Source organism: Sphaeramia orbicularis, chromosome 22 (assembly GCF_902148855.1).
Source record: "Sphaeramia orbicularis chromosome 22, fSphaOr1.1, whole genome shotgun sequence".
Classification (NCBI taxonomy): domain Eukaryota; kingdom Metazoa; phylum Chordata; class Actinopteri; order Kurtiformes; family Apogonidae; genus Sphaeramia; species Sphaeramia orbicularis.
The window spans coordinates 7,189,218-7,213,585 of record NC_043978.1 but is presented as its reverse complement, the minus strand read 5'-3'; the positions used below and the strand labels follow the sequence as shown (position 1 = coordinate 7,213,585).

Here is a 24,368-nt window from a genome sequence, read left to right as displayed (position 1 = left end):
AATATTCACACACAAAAATACACAAATACACACACGAATATACACAGAAATACACATAGAAATATACACACAAATACACACATATATACACAAATATGCACACAAATATACACAACCTATACAGTATACAGTATATACACAAATATACACGCAGATATACACAAACATACACACAGATGTACACAAATATACACACAGATTTACATAAATATATATGCAAATATATATACACCTATACAGTATACAGTATATACACAGTGTATAACACAAACATCATAACAGACCAAATCAGTTTAAATTCAGTACAAACACATACTTAAGTTCATTTAAATCATACATGTTAACGATAATAGTTGAACTTATATGGGGGGGGGGGCTTCCATACACACTTCCATAGACTCTTGTTGTAAAAAATATCAGACCAAATATGGACGTCCTTCCTGGTTCTGGTGGCGGGGCCAATAGTTCCTCCATTCAGTGTACCACCGTCTGAACCCATTCATTTGTATTTGTGCTGATCTACCAACTCCAGCTCTAAGGTGATCAGATATGGTCATTTCTGCTGTAAATTCTGTTTTCTTTGGTCTGTGTTGGCATTTGGATCCTTTTCTATCTGATCCAACTGTTCTGTTGAATTTTCAGATTTTTAGTCCAATAGTTCCACAGTTGGACTGGTCCAGCTGTTCACATGGAACCACTAGAACTAAAATGATGGAGGTTCTAAGGAACCACTAGAACTACAATGATGGAGGTTCTAAGGAACCACTAGAACTACAATGATGGAGGTTCGAAAGGAAGGGACCGTTAGTCCAAATGTGGTTCTGTGGATTAAATTGGAGTTGTTCTGTTGAACCTGCTGATGTTAGCTTCAGTTTGTCAGCTGAGGTCATGTGATCATTAGGAGGACAGTTACTGTAGAGCTGAGCTCTGATCAATAAAAGTTCATGACAGTTATTATTCAGGAGTTAAAGGAGGTCACTGCGTTTGGAAGATCCAACTCATTCGAGAAGAATTCTGTTGAGTTTGAGTTTAGTAATGTTGAGTTTTGAATGAGTTTATGGTCCGTGCTTACACTAATATGCAAAGTTAGCCTGTTTGCTATCCTGTAGTTAATGCCTTATTGTGTGTATGCTAATGCTAACATGCTAAGTTAGCCTGTATGCTATCCTGTGGTTAATGCCTGATTGTGTGTGCTAATGCTAACACGCTAAGTTAACCTGTATGCTGTCCTGTGGTTAGTGCCTTATTGTGTGTGCTAATGCTATCATGCTAAGTTAGCCTATATGCTATCCTGTGGTTAATACCTTATTGTGTGTGTGCTAATGCTAACATACTAAGTTAGCCTGTATGCTATCCTGTGGTTAGTGCCTTACTGTGTGTGTGCTAATGCTAACATGCTAAGTTAGCCTGTATGCTATCCTGTGGTTAATGCCTTATTGTGTGTGCTAATGCTAACACGCTAAGCTAGCCTGTATGCTATCCTGTGGTTGCTGTGCAGATGTTTCCTTCAGGTGCAGGTGTTGCCTTCAGGTGCAGGTGTTGCCTTCAGGTGCAGTTGTTGCCTTCAGGTGCAGGTGTTGCCTTCAGGTGCAGGTGTTTCTTTCAGGTGCAGATGTTGCCTTCAGGTGCAGGTGTTGCCTTCAGGTGCAGTTGTTGCCTTCAGGTGCAGATGTTTCCTTCAGGTGCAGGTGTTGCCTTCAGGTGCAGGTGTTTCCTTCAGGTGCAGATGTTGCCTTCAGGTGCAGGTGTTTCCTTCAGGTGCAGGTGTTTTCTTCAGGTGCAGATGTTGCCTTCAGGAGCAGATGTTTCCTTCAGGTGCAGGTGTTTCCTTCAGGTGCAGGTGTTGCCTTCAGGTGCAGATATTTCCTTCAGGTGCAGATGTTTCCTTCAGGTGCAGGTGTTGCCTTCAGGTGCAGATGTTTCCTTCAGGTGCGGGTGTTTCCTTCAGGTGCAGGTGTTTCCTTCAGATGCAGGTGTTGCGTTCAGGTTCAGGATTTGCCTTCAGGTGCAGGTGTTGCCTTCAGGTGCAGGTGTTGCCTTCAGGTGCAGGTGTTTCCTGTGTAAACGGTCTTTGCTGTCTTCTCGGTGCTACATCTCTAAGCAGATTAAATTGAGGTGGATTACAGGTGGATTATTTCCAAATAAACGAATTGACATTAAAGGCATCACATGACACAGGTTTAATGTGGAACTGAAACCTGAAGAAAGGCGAGCGGCGGTGGCGGCGTTGTGCGTCAGGGCGGAGACGAGCTCCTTCCATGGGCTTTGGGGGTTTTACTGTAATCCTTCACAGAGTGTGGGTTTGACTGGATTATAAAAAACCTCCTCCTGTGGAGTTTAGACCCAAACAGACGAACAGATGCAGAAAAGGACGAGCAGAGGCAGGTTTTCAGCAGCCGTTCACTGGGTTGGAGTCAGATTTATGTCATTTTCCAACGTAAAACTTCAGTGAACAGAGATTGACAGCTGGAGTTGGAGCCAATCACAGATCAGTACACAGGTCTTCACCTCTGAATGTAGGAACTGGGTCAGTTTATGTTTTTTGTTTTTTTTTGTTTTTTTGGGTCAGTCTGTGGTCCATCCACTGGTCAAACAGAAGGGTCCAAACCCACCGGTGTCAACTGGTACCAACCAATAGGCACTCTGGAATCACTAAGCCCTGCCCTATTCCAATTTAATGTGTAGAGACAGAAATAGACCATATAGACCTGTCAATCATGAGATGTCCCCCTCAGAGGGACGGAGAGACACTGATTTAGAATAGAATAGAATAGAATGTAAAATAAAGTAATGTAAAATAATATAATATAATGTAATGTATCGTAATGTTATGTAATATAATATAATATAATGCAATGTAATGTAATAATATATAATAATATAATATGTATTTGTTGTGGCGAGTTTAGGGCAGCGTGGGGTTTTCCCTTCCTGCTCCTCAGCGGGACAGCGAGTATTCACCCGCGAGCGCAGTGGAGCACGTGCACGCTTGCGAGTGCCGGCAATCGCTCCGCTGTGAACGAGCTTCCGCAGCTGAATAAGATCTGCGATCACACTGTGATCAGGTTGGTCGGCTGTGCATGCGTCGGGGGCAGACGGGGCAAACTTTTTATGAGAAGAGCAAGTAAAGAAAAAGACACAAAGAAGCGGTACAAGGAAAAGGACTCCAGAATGACTGCCGGTAAGTGTCTGTGATTTTGTTTTCCAGATGCTGATGAATCTTATTTTGTTTGCCGAGTGGGTCATCTGTTTAATTTAATTTCATCAGACAAATAATATTTATAATTTCTGTCTGTTAAAAAGCAATCTGTGGCCAGTTATTGCAAAATCTTGACATGATTTGTGAGTTACACTGTTAAAATATGTTTTGTTAAAAATACTTAAAACGATGCACTGTAAAAAAAAAAATCTGTTAAAATAATTTGTTAAAATGAGCTAATTTGTTGTTCATTAAAAATGGTATGTGTGTGTATATATATATATATGTGTATGTGTGTGTGTGTATATGTGTATGTGTGTGTGTATATATATGTGTGTGTGTGTGTGTGCAAAACTATGTACGGCAAGTTTGCTAAATCTAAGTTTAATTAGGTCACTATTGAGATGATTACATTTATGTTAATTGAAACCTTAATGATTCATTTTAGGTTTTGATATTCAACAGTGCTTGCTTTGCTTGCTTATAAGCCTGATCATTTTTCTAATTTGTCTGTCTTTTTTTTTTTTTTTTTTTTAATTTTGCAAGGTTTTTCACCTGTGCAGTTTGAGAAATAAAGAAAGCCTTAAGTGCACTGAGTGAAGTCCTCCATTTGTTTGTGGAGTGCCTTCCCTTTCAAGTATGGGAAAGCTTGTGCCTCAACAACACTTGACAGTGAAAAACTGCCTACAGTGGAGGCTGATACCAGCAACCCTGAAGTGTTTCATCCCAAGAGGAGTACAACAACCAATATGGCTGACCAAGTGACCAAATCATTGGAGGAGCTGAAAGCAGAGAGGAAAACTGCAAAAAGACTTTTCTCCTGGCTAGCAATAGCATCAGCAGAACCCATGCGGAGATGTCTGCAGAGAAGCTGAGAGAAAACTTCAAAAGACTCACGCTGGAGAGCTCAAAAGTCATGGAAGCCAATGATGAAGTAGAAGCCGCCTATGTTGCAGTGTACGAGGCACAGCTGGAAGCAGATGCAAAGGACGTACCTGAGCTAAGCGAGCAACAAAGGGCTGACATCGAGAAGATGGCAACAGTGTAATCAGAGGGTGATGCAGGTTAAGAACCTGGTAAAAGACACTCTCTGGTCCAAGTTTGGAGAACCTGAACTACCTCTGGCTCTACAGGTGGCAGAGGCCGAATGAGGGTGTGTCTCCTCAATCAAGCCTGGTACAGGTGTGGAGGGATATGAATTCATGTTACAGCATCTGGAGAAACTAATTAAAGCAACAAAAGAAGCTCACCTTAAATGGAACCAGTGGGCACCACATGCTGAACAGGGGTACGGAAGCCACCGACTGAGGGAGCTGGAGCTCAATCTCCCAGAGCTGGTGTCCAGAAAGGCTGTCTTTATCCAAGCAGAGGATGCTGAGGAGGAATCAGCCCACAAGGCAGCACCAATACCGGCCATTAAACTAAACCCCACTGCTCTTCCCAAGTTAACTGGAGACAAGTGGGACTTTTACCGGTGGAGGAGAGAATGGAATGAACTGCAGAAACAAGGGGAACCAACTGGCTTCCAGGAAGTGAGGAAATTCCAACTGCTGGACAGTTTAGATGAGAAAGTGACCAGAGATTTTTGCCTTTCTACCTACACCACAGCTAGTGAAGTATTCTGGGTTCTGGAGAACCGCTATGGAAACCAAGCTGCTATTGCCCTCAAGGTTGTGGAAGAACTCCAAGCTATACCACTTGTTAAAGGTCACCAGTCCAGAAAGATTGTGGAACTCATCCAGGCTGTCGAAAAGGCTCTATATGACTTAAATGAGCTAGATAATGTGGACGCTATAAGAAATCAGTTGGTCACAAAGTCAGTTGAGAGCAAGCTCCCAGAGTCCCTAAAGAAGGAGTGGCTGGTCTATGCTGCTGATGATGGGAGAGGTGTCCAACGCCAGAACCACTTTGATAAGCTCCTCATGTTCTTGAGAGCACAAGAGACAATATATGAGCAGCTGGATCAACTAAGAGAAGAAGAGCCCAGCAAGAAAGAGACCAAGTTCTGGCAAAAGCACGCCAGAACGCAAACCACCAAGGCCGATAATGAACCAGCAGGTTGCCTTGTATGTGGTGATACCAAGCACAGAACAAAACTATATTTCTGCAGAAAGTTCAAGACTTCAGAGCGGAGAAAGGCACCTTCAGAGAGGAGAAAGGCAGTGATGCAGCTTGGTGTGTGCAGCCGGTGCTTCGAAGTTCATGATGAGAATGGACAATGCAAGCCACTTTTCTGTGTAAGAATGCAGATTGCAAAGGCCAGCACCATTACTTCCTCTGCCCATCTACTGAATCCAGGAGTTGGCCACAAAGGACAGTGGGAGGTCCACAGTCATCTGGAAGCAGGAGGTACACAGTGGCTCAGGAGGAGTTCCTCTCCAAGTTGTCACCTGAATTGGCCCAGCAGTGCCGGGATACTTTTTGTAATGCAGTATCCAGATCGTACAACACAGCAGTAGGTGAGCGTGGACTACAAGTGGAATATGGCTTGCAAGAGCTACCCGTCATCATGATGCTCCTTTATGTCACTGCCAACGCTGGACAGAAGATTGGAACTTTGATTGACCTGGCCTCGGACATGAATTACATCACTCACAAAGCAGCAGACAAACTGAACCTGTGGAGTGAAGACGTCACCCCTAGTGATCCATGGAGTTGGTAGGATGAAGGTGTCAGTTGCAACCAAGCGGTACCTGTTAAAGATCCGTGTCAACACCTCCGATGGCACTCTCAAGGCTTACCAGTTGGTGTGTTATGGACTGCACAGCACTGCTGAAGTTCACAGGCATGTGCCAGGAGGAAAATTGCAAAAGGTTTTCCCTGATGTTCCACTCCAAGAGTTGAAGAGACCCACAGAAATCCAACTCCTTATAAAGGCGGCCTTACACTGTGCGAGTTTAGAGACGATTTCTCACTCGTGCGACTATTTCTGGGATCGGGCCCGATGTGCCTCTAATCGTGTGTCGTGCTTTGTGCAGTGTACATGGGGTAAAGAGACGCGATTAGCACTTCACGACCACCTCACGACCAGCAATCGTGTGTCCACAAGGAAAACGGAGCTGTTTGAAATCCTGCTCACTCCTCGTGAGTGTATCGTACTGTCAAAGCAGTGCCACGAACCAATGTGCCTCAAATTCTCACACTGTGCATGCGCGAACACAGATGCGTACAGTAGCGTACAAGCTAACAGTAGCTGGCTGTTGTCCTAGTGCAGTTTAGCTGTTGCAGCTTACCTCTAGTTCCTGCTGTAGGATGACAGCCCATACTGTCCACGTCTGGCCAACCAATGCCTGCACCAAACACATCATTGTCTTTTCTTCTTTTTTGATTCCTCACAGATAATGGCACATATTACCAAAGCAGCTCGTTGGTTTTTGTTTAGCACTACCATTTCGTGACTCATGCCAATACATAATCGTCTATGCACTTTTACGGATTCCTTGGTATTTTAATGTTGTATTTCCGGATACAACACTCAAACGTGTCGTGCGTCCTGTGGTGTATGGTCCTACAGTGTGAGCAGTCAGGTCGCATACGAGCGTCGGTCCGTGCAGTGTGAGAACAGGAATTGTGAGCCTGACTGTACGACTGATTCGCACAGTTTGAGATGGAGCTGCGTGGAACGATCGAAATAATCGCACAGTGTATGGCCACCTTAAGTCATAAGGAAGGACAGTTGGTGCCTCAGAAGGTGCACTCTGTTGGAAACCTTGTCCTCTGGGATGTCCCACTTGGGAAAACAGTTGGAGGCACTCACACTGCCCTCTTTGAAGAAGCCACTTTGACAGCCCACACCTCCAAAACTCACTTTGTGTTAGGACTGAAAGTACGACGTCTGGACCCAAAAGCATGACCAAAAGACAAAAATACAATTAAGTTGTGTTTATTAAACACAGACAGGATAATCAGTTCACACAAAGGGGTCTTGAGTGAATCCTCAGTGTAATGTCTCCGTGGATTCGTCACGGCGTCCAAATCCAAAAGAGGAAACTCACAGCCCGGGTCGGGAGCACACGAGGAGAACCCGACTAGGAGAAAGCAGAGGAGCGTCAGGGGACAGACCAGGTCATGCACAGGGAGTCTAGCAGACAGGCAACGGTACATAAGGGAAAAGGCAAAAACACAAACCATGAATCCGGGCAAAAAGGTTGAACACAGGAGTGGCAGATCAGGCTGAAGTACAGACAGGGGGTCAGGCAAATCTCAGGAGTCAAAGAACAATCCAGGTCAGGAACAGACAGGCAGGCAAACAAACAGGATCAGAAGAAACGCTGGTAGGTAGACACACCACGAGGGAGGAATACGAACTGGCACAGGACAGGGGAAAACACAGGGCTTATATACACAGAAGGGAGGGAAGACAATGAGACACAGGTGGAACAAATCAGGGCGGGGACAGGTAATCAACACAGGTGAAACAATCAGGGAAGGGAACCAAAGACACCAGACATGACACAAGAGGGGAACTTAACAAAATAAAATAGGAAACGACACACAAGACAGACAAAACATACAAGAGTCCAGGGCCTGATATGACACTTTGCTTGCTCAATGAGAACTGCAGCAGTGAAGTACAAAGAACTCATCTGTAAAGAGTCACTTTTCTGCAAGACTCCTTTCATCTAGTCCAACACTGCAGTCATCAGCAGAGATTTTCTGAAATGGTGGAAGTGGGACCAGTGTTGGAGCTGCTTGTGAGCCCAAGTGTGGAGGTGCCACTGTGGGAATTGCCCACCCAGAGGCAGAGATGTCACTGGCTGAGGAAAGAGAGCTGGAAATGGTGAGAAATGGTTCGATATATGTGACCGGAGATGACCACGGCATTAAACCTCACTGGCATGCCAAATATCCCTGGGTGGAGGACTGAATGTTCCTGCCCAACAATAGAAAGGCTGCTGAAGCTCCTCAGGATGGAGAAACAGTTGGCAAAGGAGCCAGAGTGGAAAGCTGCCAACACCTCCCAAGTCCATGATATGGTTCAATGTCAGGCTGCTTTAAAACGGTCCCAGGTGGTGCTGGAGAACTGGACTGGGTCAGTATGGTACATCAGTCATCTCATTGCCCCTAAGCCGCACTCTGTCTCCACCCCAGTAAGGCTTGTTTGGCACAGCAGCCAAGAATTCAGAGGCCTGAGTCTGAATGACCTTCTAGTCAAAGGCCCAGATGTCCCTATAACGATAACAAAGTACTTGGGCACCCTCGATGATGACAAGTTCCATGTCATGGTTGCCATGAACTTCTCAAAGAAGAAGAGGAATCTGCAACTTGGCCAGAATCTGCTCAAGGAGGAAGCAAAGTCACAAACCCCAAGTCCACTCACCAGGAGAGAGCTGCTGAGCCAAGATGCCGGCCTGTATGACCCGCTGGGGTTAGTAACTCCAGTAAAGCAGAGGGGGGCAATCGTGGTTCGAAGAGCTTTTCAAGAAGCCAAGGTGAAGTGCTGCCCAGCAAAGGACACCTGGGATGCTGCCTTGTCTGACAAGCTTCGGGAAGATACCATTAAGCTGCTGGAGGAATATGCTGAGCTGAGTAAAGTAAGGTTCATCAGATCCCTGACACCACCTGGTCCCTGTGACAAACCCTGTGGCATCACCTTCTCCGATGGCAGTGAGCAAGCATATGGTGCTGTGTTGTATCTGTGTTGGAGCTGGGGCCACAAAAAAACTGTAAGGCTGGTCGAATCCAAGGCCAAATTAACCCCACTTGACCAGAGAGGGGATGCTGTAAAGGCCGAAATGTGTGGAGCTGTCTTTGCTGCCCAATTGAAGATCTACTTTGAGAGGCACTGCAGAATTCAGGTACAGAAATGGTATCATCTGGTCGACAGTCAAACCGTCCTAGGGGCAATACAACGAGAAAGCTACAGCTACCAAACTTTCTTCACTAACTGGGTTGGGGAGATTCAGAGCAGCACTAATGTCCAAGATTGGTGGTGGATTCCAGGGGCATCTAACATTGCGGACCTTGTGACTAGAGGAGCTGGCCCTGAGGACTTGACTGAGGACTCAGAATGGCAAATGGGTCCAAAGTTTTTAAATCTACCAGAAAGTGAGTGGCCAAAGAGATCCGCCAAAGATGTTGCTGCTGCAGCAAGAGAAAGCATAATGCAAATCCAGAAGAAATCATTTGTGGCAATACTTAATAGAACTCACCCGAAGGGAGACCCAGTGCAGAACTAGCAACCTGCTCAGAAGATGTCATCCAGACCATCTGCAGGACTAGCAGTCCAAGCACTAGTAGATGTAAGACACTTCAGCAACCTAACACAGCTGGTCAAGACTGTAGCATGGGTCTGGAGGGCTGCAAAAAGATTCCTGCGGGTCAAGATTGGAGAGAAGTCAAAGAGGGAGGCAGTGTCTCGGTCAGGTACCATTACAGTCTGTGAGAGACAAGATGCTTTCAGAGACCTTTGCCTAGCAGCACAGGCACATGTGGTTTCCCAAGCACTACGACAGATCAAGTGGTTGTCTACAAGGACGCAACAAGTGGGCTGTTAGTGTGAGGGGGTAGAGTCCAGTACTTTAGAATGGATGGCAAAGCTGTTCCCCTCCTACCCTTTGATGCTTGGATTGCAACCCCTTTGGCCTGTGAAGTTCACAGTGAAGCGCATGATGGAGTAGCGGGGACCTTATTGAGGATGAGAAGAAAGGCTTGGGTCATCCGGGGGAGGAATGTTGCTCAGAGAGTTGTTGAAAAATGTATTACCCGCAAGAAGGCAAGAGCCAGGACCTGTCAACAAGTAATGGGTGACCTACCTGAGGAAAGAACGAGACCAGCCGCACCATTTGAGTTCACTGCCATTGACTTATTTGGACCCTACCGAGTGAGGGACGACATCAAAGAGAGAGTCTCCATGAAAGTTTGGGGAGTGGTGTTTTGCTGCATGTCAAGCAGGACCATCCATGTGGAGTTGGCAAACACACTATCAAAAGAGAGCTTCTTACCCGCTTACCAGAGGTTTACTGTGCTCTGTGGCCATCCATCAAAAGTCTGGTCCGATCCTGGTACCAACTTCATTGGTGCAAAGCCTGTTCTGACAGAACTGTATGCCTTACTGGAGAGTCAAAACAAAGACACCCTGGAGGAATTTACAGCTAAGCATGGGACTGACTGGACCTGGAAAATGAATCCAGCTGATTCTCCGCACCGGAATGGGGCAGCTGAAGCTGCAGTGTGGATCACCAAGAGGGCACTCCAAAGCCTTGGGAAAGGAGCAAACCTCAGCTTCAGTGAGTTTCTGACAGCACGTGAACTAGCAGCCAATTTCGCAAATGAACGTCCCATAGATGCTAGAGTTCAAAGTCTGGAGGACAGAGTATGTAACACCAAATTCTCTCCTGCTTGGCTGAGCTTCAAGGAGCGGTGACTTCAAAACATTCTACTTTGGCACTTACCCTTACAAAAGACTGTGAGAAATACAAACCCAAGTCAGCAACTTCTGGAGATCCTCGAGTCAGCTTGCTGGTCCGAACCTGTTTGTGCAAAGCAAATGGCACACAAAGGAAAGGAACATCGCTGTTGGAGACATAGTATGGCTGTGTGACCAAAATGCCCTGAGAGGCCAATTTAAGGTCAGGAGAGTTGTCAGTGTGAATCCTGACTCCAAGGGCACCGTAAGAGATGTAAATGTTCGGGTCCCCCCAAGTCATTGGGTTCCAGCAAATGGCTCAAAACTATTGGCCAAAAGCCCAGCTTCCAGTGATGAAGGAGGTACTGTGCTGCATAGAGATGTCAGGCACCTCGTTGTCCTCCTTCCGATTGAGTACCAGGACCAATCATGCACCACTGACCTTGGACTCACCTGCAGTATCTAAGAAGATGTGCGATCTTCCCTTGGACTCATGGAAAGATTGAGTGGGAGGTGTTGTGGCGAGTTTAGGGCAGTGTGGGGTGTTCCGTTCCTGCTCCTCAGCGGGACAGCGAGTATTCACCTGCGAGCGCAGTGGAGTACGTGCATGCTTGTGAGTGCCGGCAATCACTCCACTGTGAGTGAGCCTCCGCAGGTGAATAAGATCTGTGATCAGGTTGGTCGGCTGTGCATGTGTCGGGGTCAGACGGGGCAAACTTTTTATGAGAAGAGCAAGTAAAGAAAAAGACACAAAGAAGCGGTACAAGGAAAAGGACTCCAGAATGACTGCTGGTAAGCGTCTGTGATTTTGATTTCCAGATGCTGATGAATCTTATTTTGTTTGCCAAGTGGGTCATCTGTTTAATTTAATTTCATTAGACAAATAATATTTATAATTTCTGTCTGTTAAAAAGCAATCTGTGGCCAGTTATTGCAAAATCTTGACATGATTTGTGAGTTACACTGTTAAAATATTTTGGTTAAAAATACTTACTTAAAATGATGCACTGTTAAAAAAAAAAAAAAAAAAAAAAAGTGTTAAAATGATTTGTTAAAATGAGCTAATTTGTTGTTCATTAAAAATTGTGTGTGTGTGTGTGTGTGTGTGCAAAACTATGTACGCCAAGTTTGCTAAATCTAAGTTTAATTAGGTCACTATTGAGATGATTACATTTATGTTAATTGTAACCTTATTGATTTATTTTAGGTTTTGATTTTCAACAGTGCTTGCTTTGCTTGCTTATAAGTCTGATCATTTTTCTAATTTGTCTGTCTTTTTTTTTCCATCCATCCATCCATTTCCTTCCGCTTATCCGGGGCCGGGTCGCGGGGGTAACAGTCTTACCAGGGATGCCCAGACTTCCCTCTCCCCAGACACCTCCTCCAGCTCTTCCGGGGGGACCCCGAGGCGTTCCCAGGCCAGCCGAGAGACATAGTCTCTCCAACGTGTCCTGGGTCTTCCCCGAGGTCTCCTCCCGGTGGGACATGCCCGGAACACCTCCCCAGGGAGGTGTCCAGGAGGCATCCGAAACAGATGCCCGAGCCACCTCAGCTGGCCCCTCTCGACGTGGAGGAGCAGCGGCTCTACTCCGAGCTCCTCCCTGGTGACTGAGCTCCTCACCCTATCCCTAAGGGTGCGCCCAGCCACCCTGCGGAGGAAACTCATTTCGACCGCTTGTATCCGGGATCTTGTCCTTTCGGTCATGACCCAAAGCTCATGACCATAGGTGAGGGTAGGAACGTAGATTGACCGGTAAATCGAGAGCTTCGCCTCTCGGCTCAGCTCCTTCTTTACCACAACCGACCGATACAGTGACTGCATCACTGCAGACGCTGCACCGATCCGTCTGTCAATCTCACGCTCCATCCTTCCCTCACTCGTGAACAAGACCCCAAGATACTTAAACTCCTCCACTTGGGGCAAAGACTCCCCACCGACCCGGAGAGGGCAGACCACCTTTTTCCGGTCGAGAACCATGGCCTCGGATTTGGAGGTGCTGATCCTCATCCCGCTCGCTTCACACTCGGCTGCAAACCGCCCCAGGGCACGCTGAAGGTCCAGGTTCGATGAGGCCAACAGGACAACGTCGTCTGCAAAAAGCAGAGATGAAATCCTGTGGTCCCCAAACCGGACCCCCTCCGGCCCCTGGCTGCGCCTAGAAATTCTGTCCATAAAAATTATGAACAGAACCGGTGACAAAGGGCAGCCCTGCCGGAGACCAACATGCACCTGGAACAGGTCTGACTTACTGCCGGCAATGCGAACCAGACTCCTGCTTCGGTCATACAAGGACCGGACTGCCCTTAGCAAAGGGCCCCGAACCCCATACTCCCGAAGCACCCCCCACAGGATACCACGAGGGACACGGTCGAACGCCTTCTCCAGATCCACAAAACACATGTGGACTGGTTGGGCGAACTCCCATGAACCCTCGAGCACCCGATGGAGAGTATAGAGCTGGTCCAGCGTTCCGCGACCGGGACGAAAACCGCATTGTTCCTCCTGGATCCGAGGTTCGACTATCGGTCGGATCCTCCTCTCCAGTACCTTGGAATAGACTTTCCCCGGGAGGCTGAGGAGTGTGATCCCCCTATAGTTGGAGCACATCCTCCGGTCCCCCTTCTTAAAAAGGGGAACCACCACCCCGGTCTGCCAATCCAGAGGTACTGTCCCCGACTGCCACGCGATGTTACAGAGACGTGTCAGCCAAGACAGTCCCTGCACATCCAGAGACTTAAGGTACTCAGGGTGAATCTCATCCACCCCCGGTGCCCTGCCACCGAGGAGCTTGCCAACCACCTCGGTGACTTCAGCTTGGGTAATGAATGAGTCCACCTCTGAGACCTCAGCCTCTGCTTCCTCCATGGAAGACGTGACAGTGGGATTGAGGAGATCCTCGAAGTATTCCTTCCACCGTCCGACAACATCCCCAGTCGAGGTCAGCAGCTCCCCACTTCCACTGTAAACAGTGTTGGTGGCGCACTGCTTTCCCCTTCTGAGGCGCCGGATGGTTTGCCAGAAATTCCTCGAGGCCGACCGATAGTCCTCCTCCATGGCCTCCCCAAACTCCACCCAGACCCGAGTTTTTGCCTCCACAACTGCTCGGGCTGCAGCTCGCTTGGCCTTCCGGTACTCATCAGCTGCCTCGGGAGTCCCACGGGCCAACAAGGCTCGATAAGACTCCTTCTTCAGCTTGACAGCATCCCTTACTTCCGGGGTCCACCACCGGGTTCGGGGATTGCCGCCATGACAGGCACCGGAGACCTTGCGACCACAGCTCCGAGCAGCCGCTTCAACAATGGAGGTGGAGAACATAGTCCACTCGGACTCAATGTCCCCAGCCTCCCCCGGGATCTGGGAGAAGCTCTCCCGGAGGTGGGAGTTGAAGACCGCACTGACATCGGGCTCTGCCAGACGTTCCCAACAGACCCTCACAACACGTTTGGGCCTGCCGAGTCGGTCCGGTTTCCTCCTTCGCCAGCGGATCCAACTCACCACCAGGTGGTGATCGGTTGACAGCTCTGCCCCTCTCTTCACCCAAGTGTCCAAAACACGCGGTCGGAGGTCTGATGATACGACAACGAAGTCGATCATTGACCTCCGGCCTAGGGTGTCCTGGTGCCAAGTGCACTTATGGACATCCCTGTGTTCGAACATGGTGTTTGTTATGGACAAACTGTGACTAGCACAGAAGTCCAATAACAAAACACCGCTGTCTTTTTTTTTTTTTTTTTAATTTTGCAAGGTTTTTCACCTGTGCAGTTTGAGAAATAAAGAAAGCCTTAAGTGTACTGAGTGAAGTCCTCCATCTGTTTGTGGAGTCCCTTCCCTTTCAAGTGTGGGAAAGCTTGTGCCTCAACAACACTTGACAATATAATATAATATAATATAATATAATATAATATAATATAATATAATATATTTTAATGTAATAGAATAGAAGATAATGTAGTGTAATGTAATAGAATAGAATAGAATGTAATATAACGTAATGTAATATATATATTTTTTTTAATTTTGCAAGGTTTTTCACCTGTGCAATTTGAGAAATAAAGAAAGCCTTAAGTGGACTGAGTGAAGTCCTCCATCTGTTTGTGGATTCCCTTACTTTTCAAGTGTGGGAAAGCTTGTGCCTCAACAACACTTGACAATATAATGTAATAGAATAGAATAGAATAGAATAGAATAGAATAGAATGTAGTGCAATATAATGTAATGTAGTGCAATGTAATGTAATATAATATAATGTTATATAATATAATGTAATGTAAGGTAATGTAGGTGTGTTTTCCACTCCTCTGCCTTCATACCTTCAGCCTTTGGACTCACTTATCTGGTTCCATCCAGCTGAGCCTGAACTCAATCTTCTGACAGAAAACACTTGGTTTTGGTGTTTGTTTGTTTTTTTAACCTTCAAATGCTGAATTTCAGACATTTGTACAAACCTGGGAGCTCTGAGGGTTAAAGGTCACCGGTCTGCCTCAGCCAATTAGAGTTCAGAGCTGAAGTTGCCGCCGGTAACAAACATCCTGTCGACCTTTAGACGATGTGAGCAGATTGAGGACGGAGGTCTGAGACAGACCAGAGAGTTCTGATGGTCATGGGAACGACGTCGGCTTCATTAATGAGTTCCAAAAAAAACCACACAGAAAACATGTGAAACAGAAACAGGAGCAGAAACACACGATATTCAGTTGGATGAGTTGAATCCATATAAGTCACAGCTGATGGGGTTCATTTGACATGTTCACTTTTAAACTGGTTTAGTCACAGAAGTGAAATAAAAAATGAAGAACATGAACAAGGAGAAAAACACAATAACAGAAAAATGACATCAAAACTGTAGAACGACAGAAATGAAAGTCCCAAAAAAAGATGGAAATTATGTCAGAGATTGAAAATAAAACTGAAACTGACATGAATGTGTCGGAAAATTTAAAGAATCTGTTCATGTTTAAAGGATGACACTCTGACCCCGCCTCTAAACCTCTGACCCCACCTCTGACTCCTCCTCTGAATCTCTGACTCCTCCTCTAAACCTCTGACTCCTCCTCTGAATCTCTGACTCCTCCTCTAAACCTCTGACCCCACCTCTGACTCCGCCTCTGTATCCTCTGCCTCTGACTCCTCCTCTAAACCTCTGACCCCTCTTCTAACTCCACCTATGTATCCACTGACTCTTCCTCTGACTCTTCCTCTAAACCTCTGACTCCTCGTCTGCATCCTTTGACTCCGCCTCTGTATCCACTGACTCTGCTTCTGACTCCTCCTCTGAATGTGTTCTCTCCTGTCTCCGCCCCCTTAGTCCCGCCCACTGTGGAACCGGTCTACACGGAGATCCGCCAGGCTTTGGGGCGGGCCTTCAGCCTGACATGCCGCCTCCTTCGCGCTCATCCGGCCCGCCTCCTTCGCTATGAGTGGAAGCTGGGGTCCCGCCTCCTCACCGTCGGACAGTTCGGCGAGCAGAAAGATGACACCAACTATCACGTGCGAGCGCTGAACCGGGAGGGCTACGGCGAGTACACCTGCGACATCACCAACGAGGCCGGCGCCGGTCGCTGCACGTTCCTGGTCACAGGTGAGGCTGACGCTGATGCATCATGGGATGCTGCTGTGTCTGGTCAGAACCATGTGATGATGTCCATAACACCATTTACCCATAATGCACTACACATAACTTTAGCATTAGCTTTATCACAGATTAGGAGCAGGGCTCCTGTTGAATACACTCCTCCAGAAGGGGTGTGGTTCATATTTTATATATATATATATATATATATATATATATATATATATATATATATATATGTTCAGGTCCAAAAGAGTTTGGACGTTGTGTACAACATAAATAAAAGACATATTTACATGAAAACACATATTTTATTCACAACAGAACATAGAAAAATGAAAAAAAAATTAGGATAATTTGTACAAAATACTTCAAAAATGAAGCAAAAATGAACAAAACAGTTGAAAAATGAAGCCAAAACAAACAAAATACTTGAAAAATGAAGCAAAAATGAACAAAACAATTGAAAAATGAAGCAAAAATGAACAAAACAGCTGAAAAATGAACAAAATACTTGAAAAACAAAGCAAAATGAACAAAACAGTTGAAAAATGTAGCAAAAATGAACAAAACAGCTGAAAAATGAAGCAAAAATGGACAAAACAGCTGAAAAATGAAGCAAAAATGAACCAAAAAACCTTTAAATATGGTATAAAAGTCAGAAAATGCTCTTCTAGAAACTGTGGAAAACTGAGCAGAGTTCCTGGTTTCCTCCAATCTTCAAACACCTGAACCACTGATGGAACTGTTTCAAGCAGAACTAGGTCGGATTTTTACTGGAATTCAACAGTTTCAGAGAAACAGTGACGGTTCAATGTCTGATCAGGGGTTGAATGGAAGCCCCACCCCCGCCCCTCCCACTGGGGGGTCTCTGTTGTGGTCTGATACTCTGGTCCAGGTGAAGGTCTCCAGTCTAGAGGGTTGGGTTCTAAATGTTAGCCCTGGGATGTCATCAGATATGACCATATTTGGACATTCAGAGGCTCCGTAGTTACCGTGGGAACACCGTCATCTTCTCCAACATTGATTCCCCAGTCAAACCCATGGAGTTGGATCAATGACTGTGGGTGGGCACACTGGGTTTATGTATAGATCAAATAAAATGAACAAAAATTAATTCCAAAAAATGTACTCAAAAATAAATAGCATGAAAAAAGAAGCAAAATATAGACTAAAATTAAGTACGAAAGAATGAAATAATCAACAAAATGAACAAAAACAGCCAAAATAATGGATAAAATGAACAAAAATTTACAGAAAAAAATACACAAAATAATAAGTAACATGAACAAAATAAGCCACAAATTGAAATTAAATTAAAAAATTCAACAAAATGAGCAAAAATGAATAAAATAATGGACAAAATGAACAAAAACAAATAAGAAAATCTACAAAATAATAGATTACATGGAGAAAATAAGCAACAAAATGCACAAAAACTGCCAAAGTAATTAATAAAATAAAAAAATGGATTAAAAAAAAACCGGAAACATTTATTCCCCAGTCAAACCCATGGAGTTTGATCAATGATAATGGAAATGGAGACACTGGGTTTATGTTCAGTTAATGAATAAAAACTTCATAAAATCCTAAATAACATGAAAAAATTAAGTAAAAAAGGATAAAATAAGCAACAAAATGAACCAAAACAACCAAAGTTTTCAATAAAATTAACAAAAATTAATAATAAACCAACAAAATAATAAGTAACATCAACAAAATTTGCTTCAAACTGAAGAAAATTGATGAAAAACTAATAAACCCATGGAGTTGGATCAATGCCAATGAATGGACACACTGGGTTTTTTGATTTTATAATATATATATATATATATATATATATATATATATATATATATATATATATATATATATATATATTAGTGCTGGGCAGCGATTAAAATTTTTAATTGCGATTAATCACGTGGATTTCTGTGATTAATCGCGATTAATTGCATAGTTGGGGGGGGTTGCCGGCATCAACAGCGTGTATTTCCTTTCAGTGATATTTCAGACTTGAAGTACTCCGGTGATAAAAAACAATATTTCCACATTGCAGTGCTTACAAACAACTTTGTCCTTCTCAACCCCATCATCTGAAGACATTTAAAATGAAAATGTCCATGGAACAGACCGCTACTTTTCTCCATGTTCATGTCCACACCAGTTTATTTCTGCTTGTGAGTGACTGACAGGAGTCTTAAGCCCACTAATAAGTACTAATACTAATAAGCCCAATAATATGTGATGTTCAGTTGTTCAAAGCAAGCAAAGGGGGCCCTCTAGTGGTTGGAATAAGTTGCACTAGCGCATATTTTGTCCTTGCGGTGTTCCCGTAGTCAGGTTGGACATAAGAAGGAAATAACAGACACGTTTCTTTCACTCTGTTTGTATGGCCCCAAAAACATTTGCCTGTGAGTATTTTATGTTCAGATGTTGTAAGAATGAATAGTATAAAATATCTCTGATGTGAACCTTTGTTGCTGGATAAAAAGACGTTGTAAATCTTAAGTTAATCTGTAAATGCTAATCGTTAGCGTGTCTATGGATTTTCCCATTCAAGTTAGCATCGCGCAAGCTAGCGATCTTTTTCCCATTCATTTAAATGTATAATGCCATGTAAATGTACTAAGGCAATGAACAGAACTGAGACATATTTTGTTTGTATGTTGCAGTTTTACAGTGAGTCTACAGTAAAAGATTTGGAGAGAAGTTTTAGGCTTTTCTTGGGAAACCTGTTGTCTATCTGCCGAGCTAATCACTACACGCACACAAACAGAGGCAGAAGAATAGGAGTGTACTCTCCTCGCTGAGACGTCTGTACTTAGTCTGAGCTAGACAGCGAGCTAAACTCTGAATTGACGATGCAAGACATGTCCTCTTTGAAGTTTGCAGCTTTAATGTACAGTACAGGCCAAAAGTTTGGACACACCTTCTCATTCTTTGCATTTTCATGACTATTTACATTGTAGATTCTCACTGAAGGAGACAAAACTATGAATGAACACATGTGGAATTATGTACTTAACAAAAAAGTGTGAAATAACTGAAAACATATCTTATATTCTAGTTTCTTCAAAGTAGCCACCCTTAGCTCTGATGACTGTTTTACACACTCTTGGCATTCTCCTGATGAGCATCAAGAGGTAGTCACCTGAAATGGTTTCCTAACAGTCTTGAAGAAGTTCCCAGAGATGCTTAGCACTTGTTGGCCCTTTTGCCTTCACTCTGCGGTCCAGCTCACCCCAAACCATCTCGATTGGGTTCAGGTCCGGTGACTGTGGAGGCCAGGTCATCTGGCGCAGCACTCCATCACTCTCCTTCTTGGTCAAATATCCCTCACACAGCCTGGAGGTGTGTTTGGGGTCATTGTCCTGTTGAAACATAAATGATGGTCCAACTAAACGCAAACCGGATGGAATGGCATGTCACTTCAGGATGCTGTGGTAGCCATGCTGATTCAGGTTGCCTTCAATCTTGAATAAATCCCCAACAGCGTCACCAGCAAAGCACCCCCACACCATCACACCTCCCCCTCCATGCTTCACGGTGGGAACCAGGCATGTAGCATCCATCCGTTCACCTTTTCTGCATCGCACAAAGACATGGCGGTTGGATCCAAAGATCTGAGATTTGGACTCATCAGACCAAAGCACAGATTTCCACTGGTCTAATGTCCATTCCTTGGGTTTCTTGGCCCAAATAAATCTCTTCTGTTTGTTGCCTCTCCTGAGCAGTGGTTTCCTAGCAGCTATTTGACCATGAAGGCCTGATTCACGCAGTCTCCTCTTAACAGTTGTTGTAGAGATGTGTCTGCTGCTAGAGCTCTGTGTGGTATTCATCTGGTCTCTAATCTGAGCTGCTGTTAATTTGCGATTTCTGAGGCTGGTGACTCAGACGAACTTATCTTCAGCATCAGAGGTGACTCTTGGTCTTCCTTTCCTGGGGCGGTCCTCATGTGAGCCAGTTTCGTTGTAGCACTTGATGGTTTTTGCGACTGCACTTGGGGACACATTCAAAGTTTTTGAAATTTTCTAGACTGACTGACCTTCATTTCTTAAAGTAATGATGGCCACTCGTTTGTCTTTACTTAGCTGATTGGTTCTCGCCATAATATGCATTCTAACAGTTGTCCAACAGGGCTGTCAGCTGTGCATCAACCTGACTTCTGCACAACACAACTGATGGTCCCAACCCCATCAATAAGGCAAGAAATTCCACTAAGTAACCCTGACAAGGCACAGCTATGAAGTGGAAACCATTTCAGGTGACTACCTCTTGATGCTCATCAGGAGAATGCCAAGGGTGTGCAAGGCAGTCATCAGAGCTAAGGGTGGCTACTTTGAAGAAACTAGAATATAAGAGATGTTTTCAGTTATTTCACACTTTTTTGTTAAGTACATAATTCCACATGTGTTCATTCATAGTTTTGATGCCTTCAGTGAGAATCTACAATGTAAATAGTCATGAAAATAAAGAAAATGCGAAGAATGAGAATGTGTGTCCAAACTTTTGGCCTGTACTGTACATACTTGACATCAAGCAGATTGACAGAGTGAAACTATAAAATAAAGACAAAATAATTCAGTTAGTTACGAGGGCCGTTCAATAAGTTCATGGCCTCACCCAGAACAGAACAACGCAGACTGATAATTTATATTTTATTTTTCAACATAATCTCCATTTACAGCAATGCACTTGGTCCATCGATGTTCAAGCATCACTATCCCATCACGAAAGAATGTAACATCCTGTATTATAACAACCAGTATTTCTGGGTGAGGCCATGAACTTATTGAACAGCCCTCGTATGTCTATTAATGATATGCATAGTCACGGAGAGTGCATAGATGTAATTATTATAAACTTAAATTGACTGCTAATACAACAATCACATCATAAATAAGTAAAGGTTAGTTCAAAGGCTGGCATATTAGACCTAAACACAACCAATGAATTTACATAAACTTAACATGAGCCTGTATAAAGAATTAGCAACCCTTCTCCGACTGCTAGCATAAACAAATTAGCTTAAACATGTAATAAACACATCCAAAATAACGTCATAAACATGTTTCTAACGGCACGTTTGCATGTGAAATTATTTAGCAAACAACAGAATGATTGATACATACAGGCATTGCTTCTGCAGGAGTTAAACAAAGTTTGATTCAGCATTACTTGGAAAGTTCGCTCACTTTTCTCCACTCAGCTACACCGGCACTGGTGCTTGGTGTGTGTGGAGTGCCAAAATAAAAGCATGAGTTTCAAAATAAGAGTCCGTATGTATAAATGAACTAAGACTTGCTTGAAAGGCAGAACGGCATTAACGGGAGATAAAAAAAATTGTCTGCATTATTTAATGAATGTGTTAACGCGGTAATAACGCGTTAACTTGGTCAGCCCTAATATATATATATATATATATATATATATATATATATATATATATATATATATATATATATATATAAAATAGTAAATAAAATGAACAAAAAATGTACAAAATAATAATTAAAATGCAAAAAAATATGCAAAAAGTGACTGAAGTAAAAAAAAAAAAAAAAGTAAGAAAATGAACAAAATTAATGAAAAATTGGCAGAAATAATAAACATGAACAAAATAAGACACCAACTGAATGAAACTGAAGAGATATTTGAATAGAATAAATGCAGATAAATGACAGTTTAAATATTCTAAAGGTTCTTTGGTCTTTAATGGATGTTTTGTGTTTTGGAACAAAAAGGACAAAAAATATCTGGGTCGTCTGATTGACCCGTTTGTCTGGTTCTGGTTCTGGTTCTGATGACAGCGTTGTCTGTCGTCACTCCGTTTAACGATAAGCCTCTTAGCGGCGCCATCAGCTCAGCACACCACTGGGATGTGTCAGCTGTCGTCGCCGTGGTGACGGCCGTCGGTAATCAGCTGTGAACACAACACCGGTGTTTAAAACCAATGTCATCCCGCAGCAGCCAATCAGAGCGCAGCACCGACCAGAACCGAGACCAGGCCGATTCACGTGGACCTACACAGTCCACCAGATCCAGGTTTGGACTGGACCAGGTCTGGAACAGGGACTGTGCAGGACCAGAGGGTTCTGGTTCTGGTTCCATGTTGGATTCCTGGAGCCATGTTTGGGTAAAAGGGGCGGAGCTACAGGACTGAGGCTCTGTCTGGTTCTACGGGTCAGAAACGGTCGAATATGTTCAGATATGTTCACTAGGCCGTCTTCCTCTTAAATGTTCCATCAGAACCGGCAGACTGGTTCTGGTTCTGGTTCTGGTGTTGGACCTGACTCAGCCAATCAGGACACAGCTGTGTGTTATCAGGTCCACCATGTGGGGACTGAGTCTGGGTGGGGGACTCCTCCTCCTACCCCTCTCCTCCTCCTCTTCTTCCTCCTCCTCCTTCTCCTCCTCTTCCTGCCCCTCCTCCTCCTCTTCCTCCTTCCCCTCTCCTCCTCCTCCTCTTCCTCCCCCTCTCCTCCTCCTCTTCTTCCTCCTCTTCCTCTTCCTCCTCCTCCTCCTCCTTCTCCTTATCCTCTTCCTACCCCTCTCCTCTTCCTCTTCTTCCTCCTCTCCCCCCTTCCTCTTCCTCCTCCCCCTCCTCCTCCTCCTCTTCCTCTTCCTCCTCTTTCTCCTCCTCCTCTTCTTCCTCCTTTTCCTCCTCTGCTTCCTCCTCCTCCTCTTCCTCCTCTCCCCCTTCCCCTTCCTCTTCCTCCTCCTCCTCCTCCTCTTCCTCCTCTTTCTCCTCCTCCTCTTCCTCCTCTTCTTCCTCCTTCCCCTCCTCTTCTTCTTCCTTTTCCTCCTCTGCTTCCTCCTCCTCCTCTTCCTCCTCTCCCCCTTCCTCTTCCTCCTCCCCCTCCCCCTCCTCCTCCTCTTCCTCTTCCTCCTCTTTCTCCTCCTCCTCCTCTTCTTTAATCCTCTTCTTGCTGACTCTTCTCTCATTCATTCCAGTTTAATCCTCACATGTTTCATTAAAGGCGACAGTGTGGGTTTAACCGTTTCATTCTCAAAGTTAGTTTGTGCCAACTGATGCACTTTTAGTCTGTTTCAGTCCTGTTTCAGTCCATTGTAGTCCTGTTTCAGTCTGTTTCGGTCCTGACTTGGACTCATTGGTGTCAGTGTTTGGTTCTGAAACTGAATATTTACAACTTTCATTCAACATCTGGACAAATATTTACAGACTGATGGTTTCGTAAATGTAAAGGTAGAAACAGCAGCTGAAACAAAAGTGTGACCTTTGACCCCTGTGTCAACCGCTAACGCTGTAACCTTTGACCCCTGTGCTCACTGCTAATGCTTTAACCTTTGACCCCTGTGTCAACCGCTAATGCTTTAACCTTTGACCCCTGTGTCAACCGCTAACGCTGTGACCTTTGACCCCTGTGTCACCAGCTAACGCTGTGACCTTTGACCCCTGTGTCACCAGCTAACGCTGTGACCTTTGACCCCTGTGTCCACCGCTAATGTTATGACATTTGACCCCTGTGTCCAGGTAAGGCCTATGCTCCAGAGTTCTACTATGACACCTATGGCGCCCTGTGGCAGAACCGACCCAGAGTCTATGGATTCAAACTCCAGTGGACCCAGATGGAACCCAATGCTGTGGACCGGATTGTGGCTTACAGACTAGGCATCAGACAGGTCAGTCAGACCCAGGACCACAACCAGGACCAGGACCACAACTAAAACAGAATGACAGCCCAAGCAAGAACCAGAACCGGAACCTGAACCAGCCAACACATGACAACACACAGCCACTGATGATGACATATGCTAACCCTAACAGATGCTAAGACATGCTAACACACGCTAACAGACACTAACCCATGCTAACACACACACACACTAACCCATGCTAACACACACTAACACATATTAACCCATGCTAACACACACACTAACACATGCTAACACACATGCTAACACACACTAACCCATGCTAACACACACGCTAACACACGGTAACATGTGCTAACACAAACTAACCCATGCTAACACACACAGTAACACACACTAACCCATGCTAACACACACAAACACATACTAACAAACACACTAACACACACTAACCCATGCTAAAACACACTAACCCATGCTAAAACACACTAACCCATGCTAACACAGACGCTAACTCATGCTAACACACACACTAACACACGCTAACCCATGCTAACACACACTAACCCATGCTAGCATGCACACTAACACACATTAACACATGCGAACTCATGCTAACACACACACT

General features: G+C 44.7%; 1 protein-coding gene across 1 annotated transcript in view; it reads left to right on the top strand.

Moving 5' to 3' along the window:
* The window catches only part of LOC115413362 (MAM domain-containing glycosylphosphatidylinositol anchor protein 2-like), a 189,937-nt gene that overhangs the window by 45,315 nt on the left and 120,254 nt on the right, over window positions 1-24,368 (top strand). Inside the window, 2 exon segments of the mRNA XM_030126154.1 lie at window positions 15,854-16,126; window positions 23,616-23,764. Coding sequence (XP_029982014.1) covers window positions 15,854-16,126; window positions 23,616-23,764 — 422 coding nt within the window.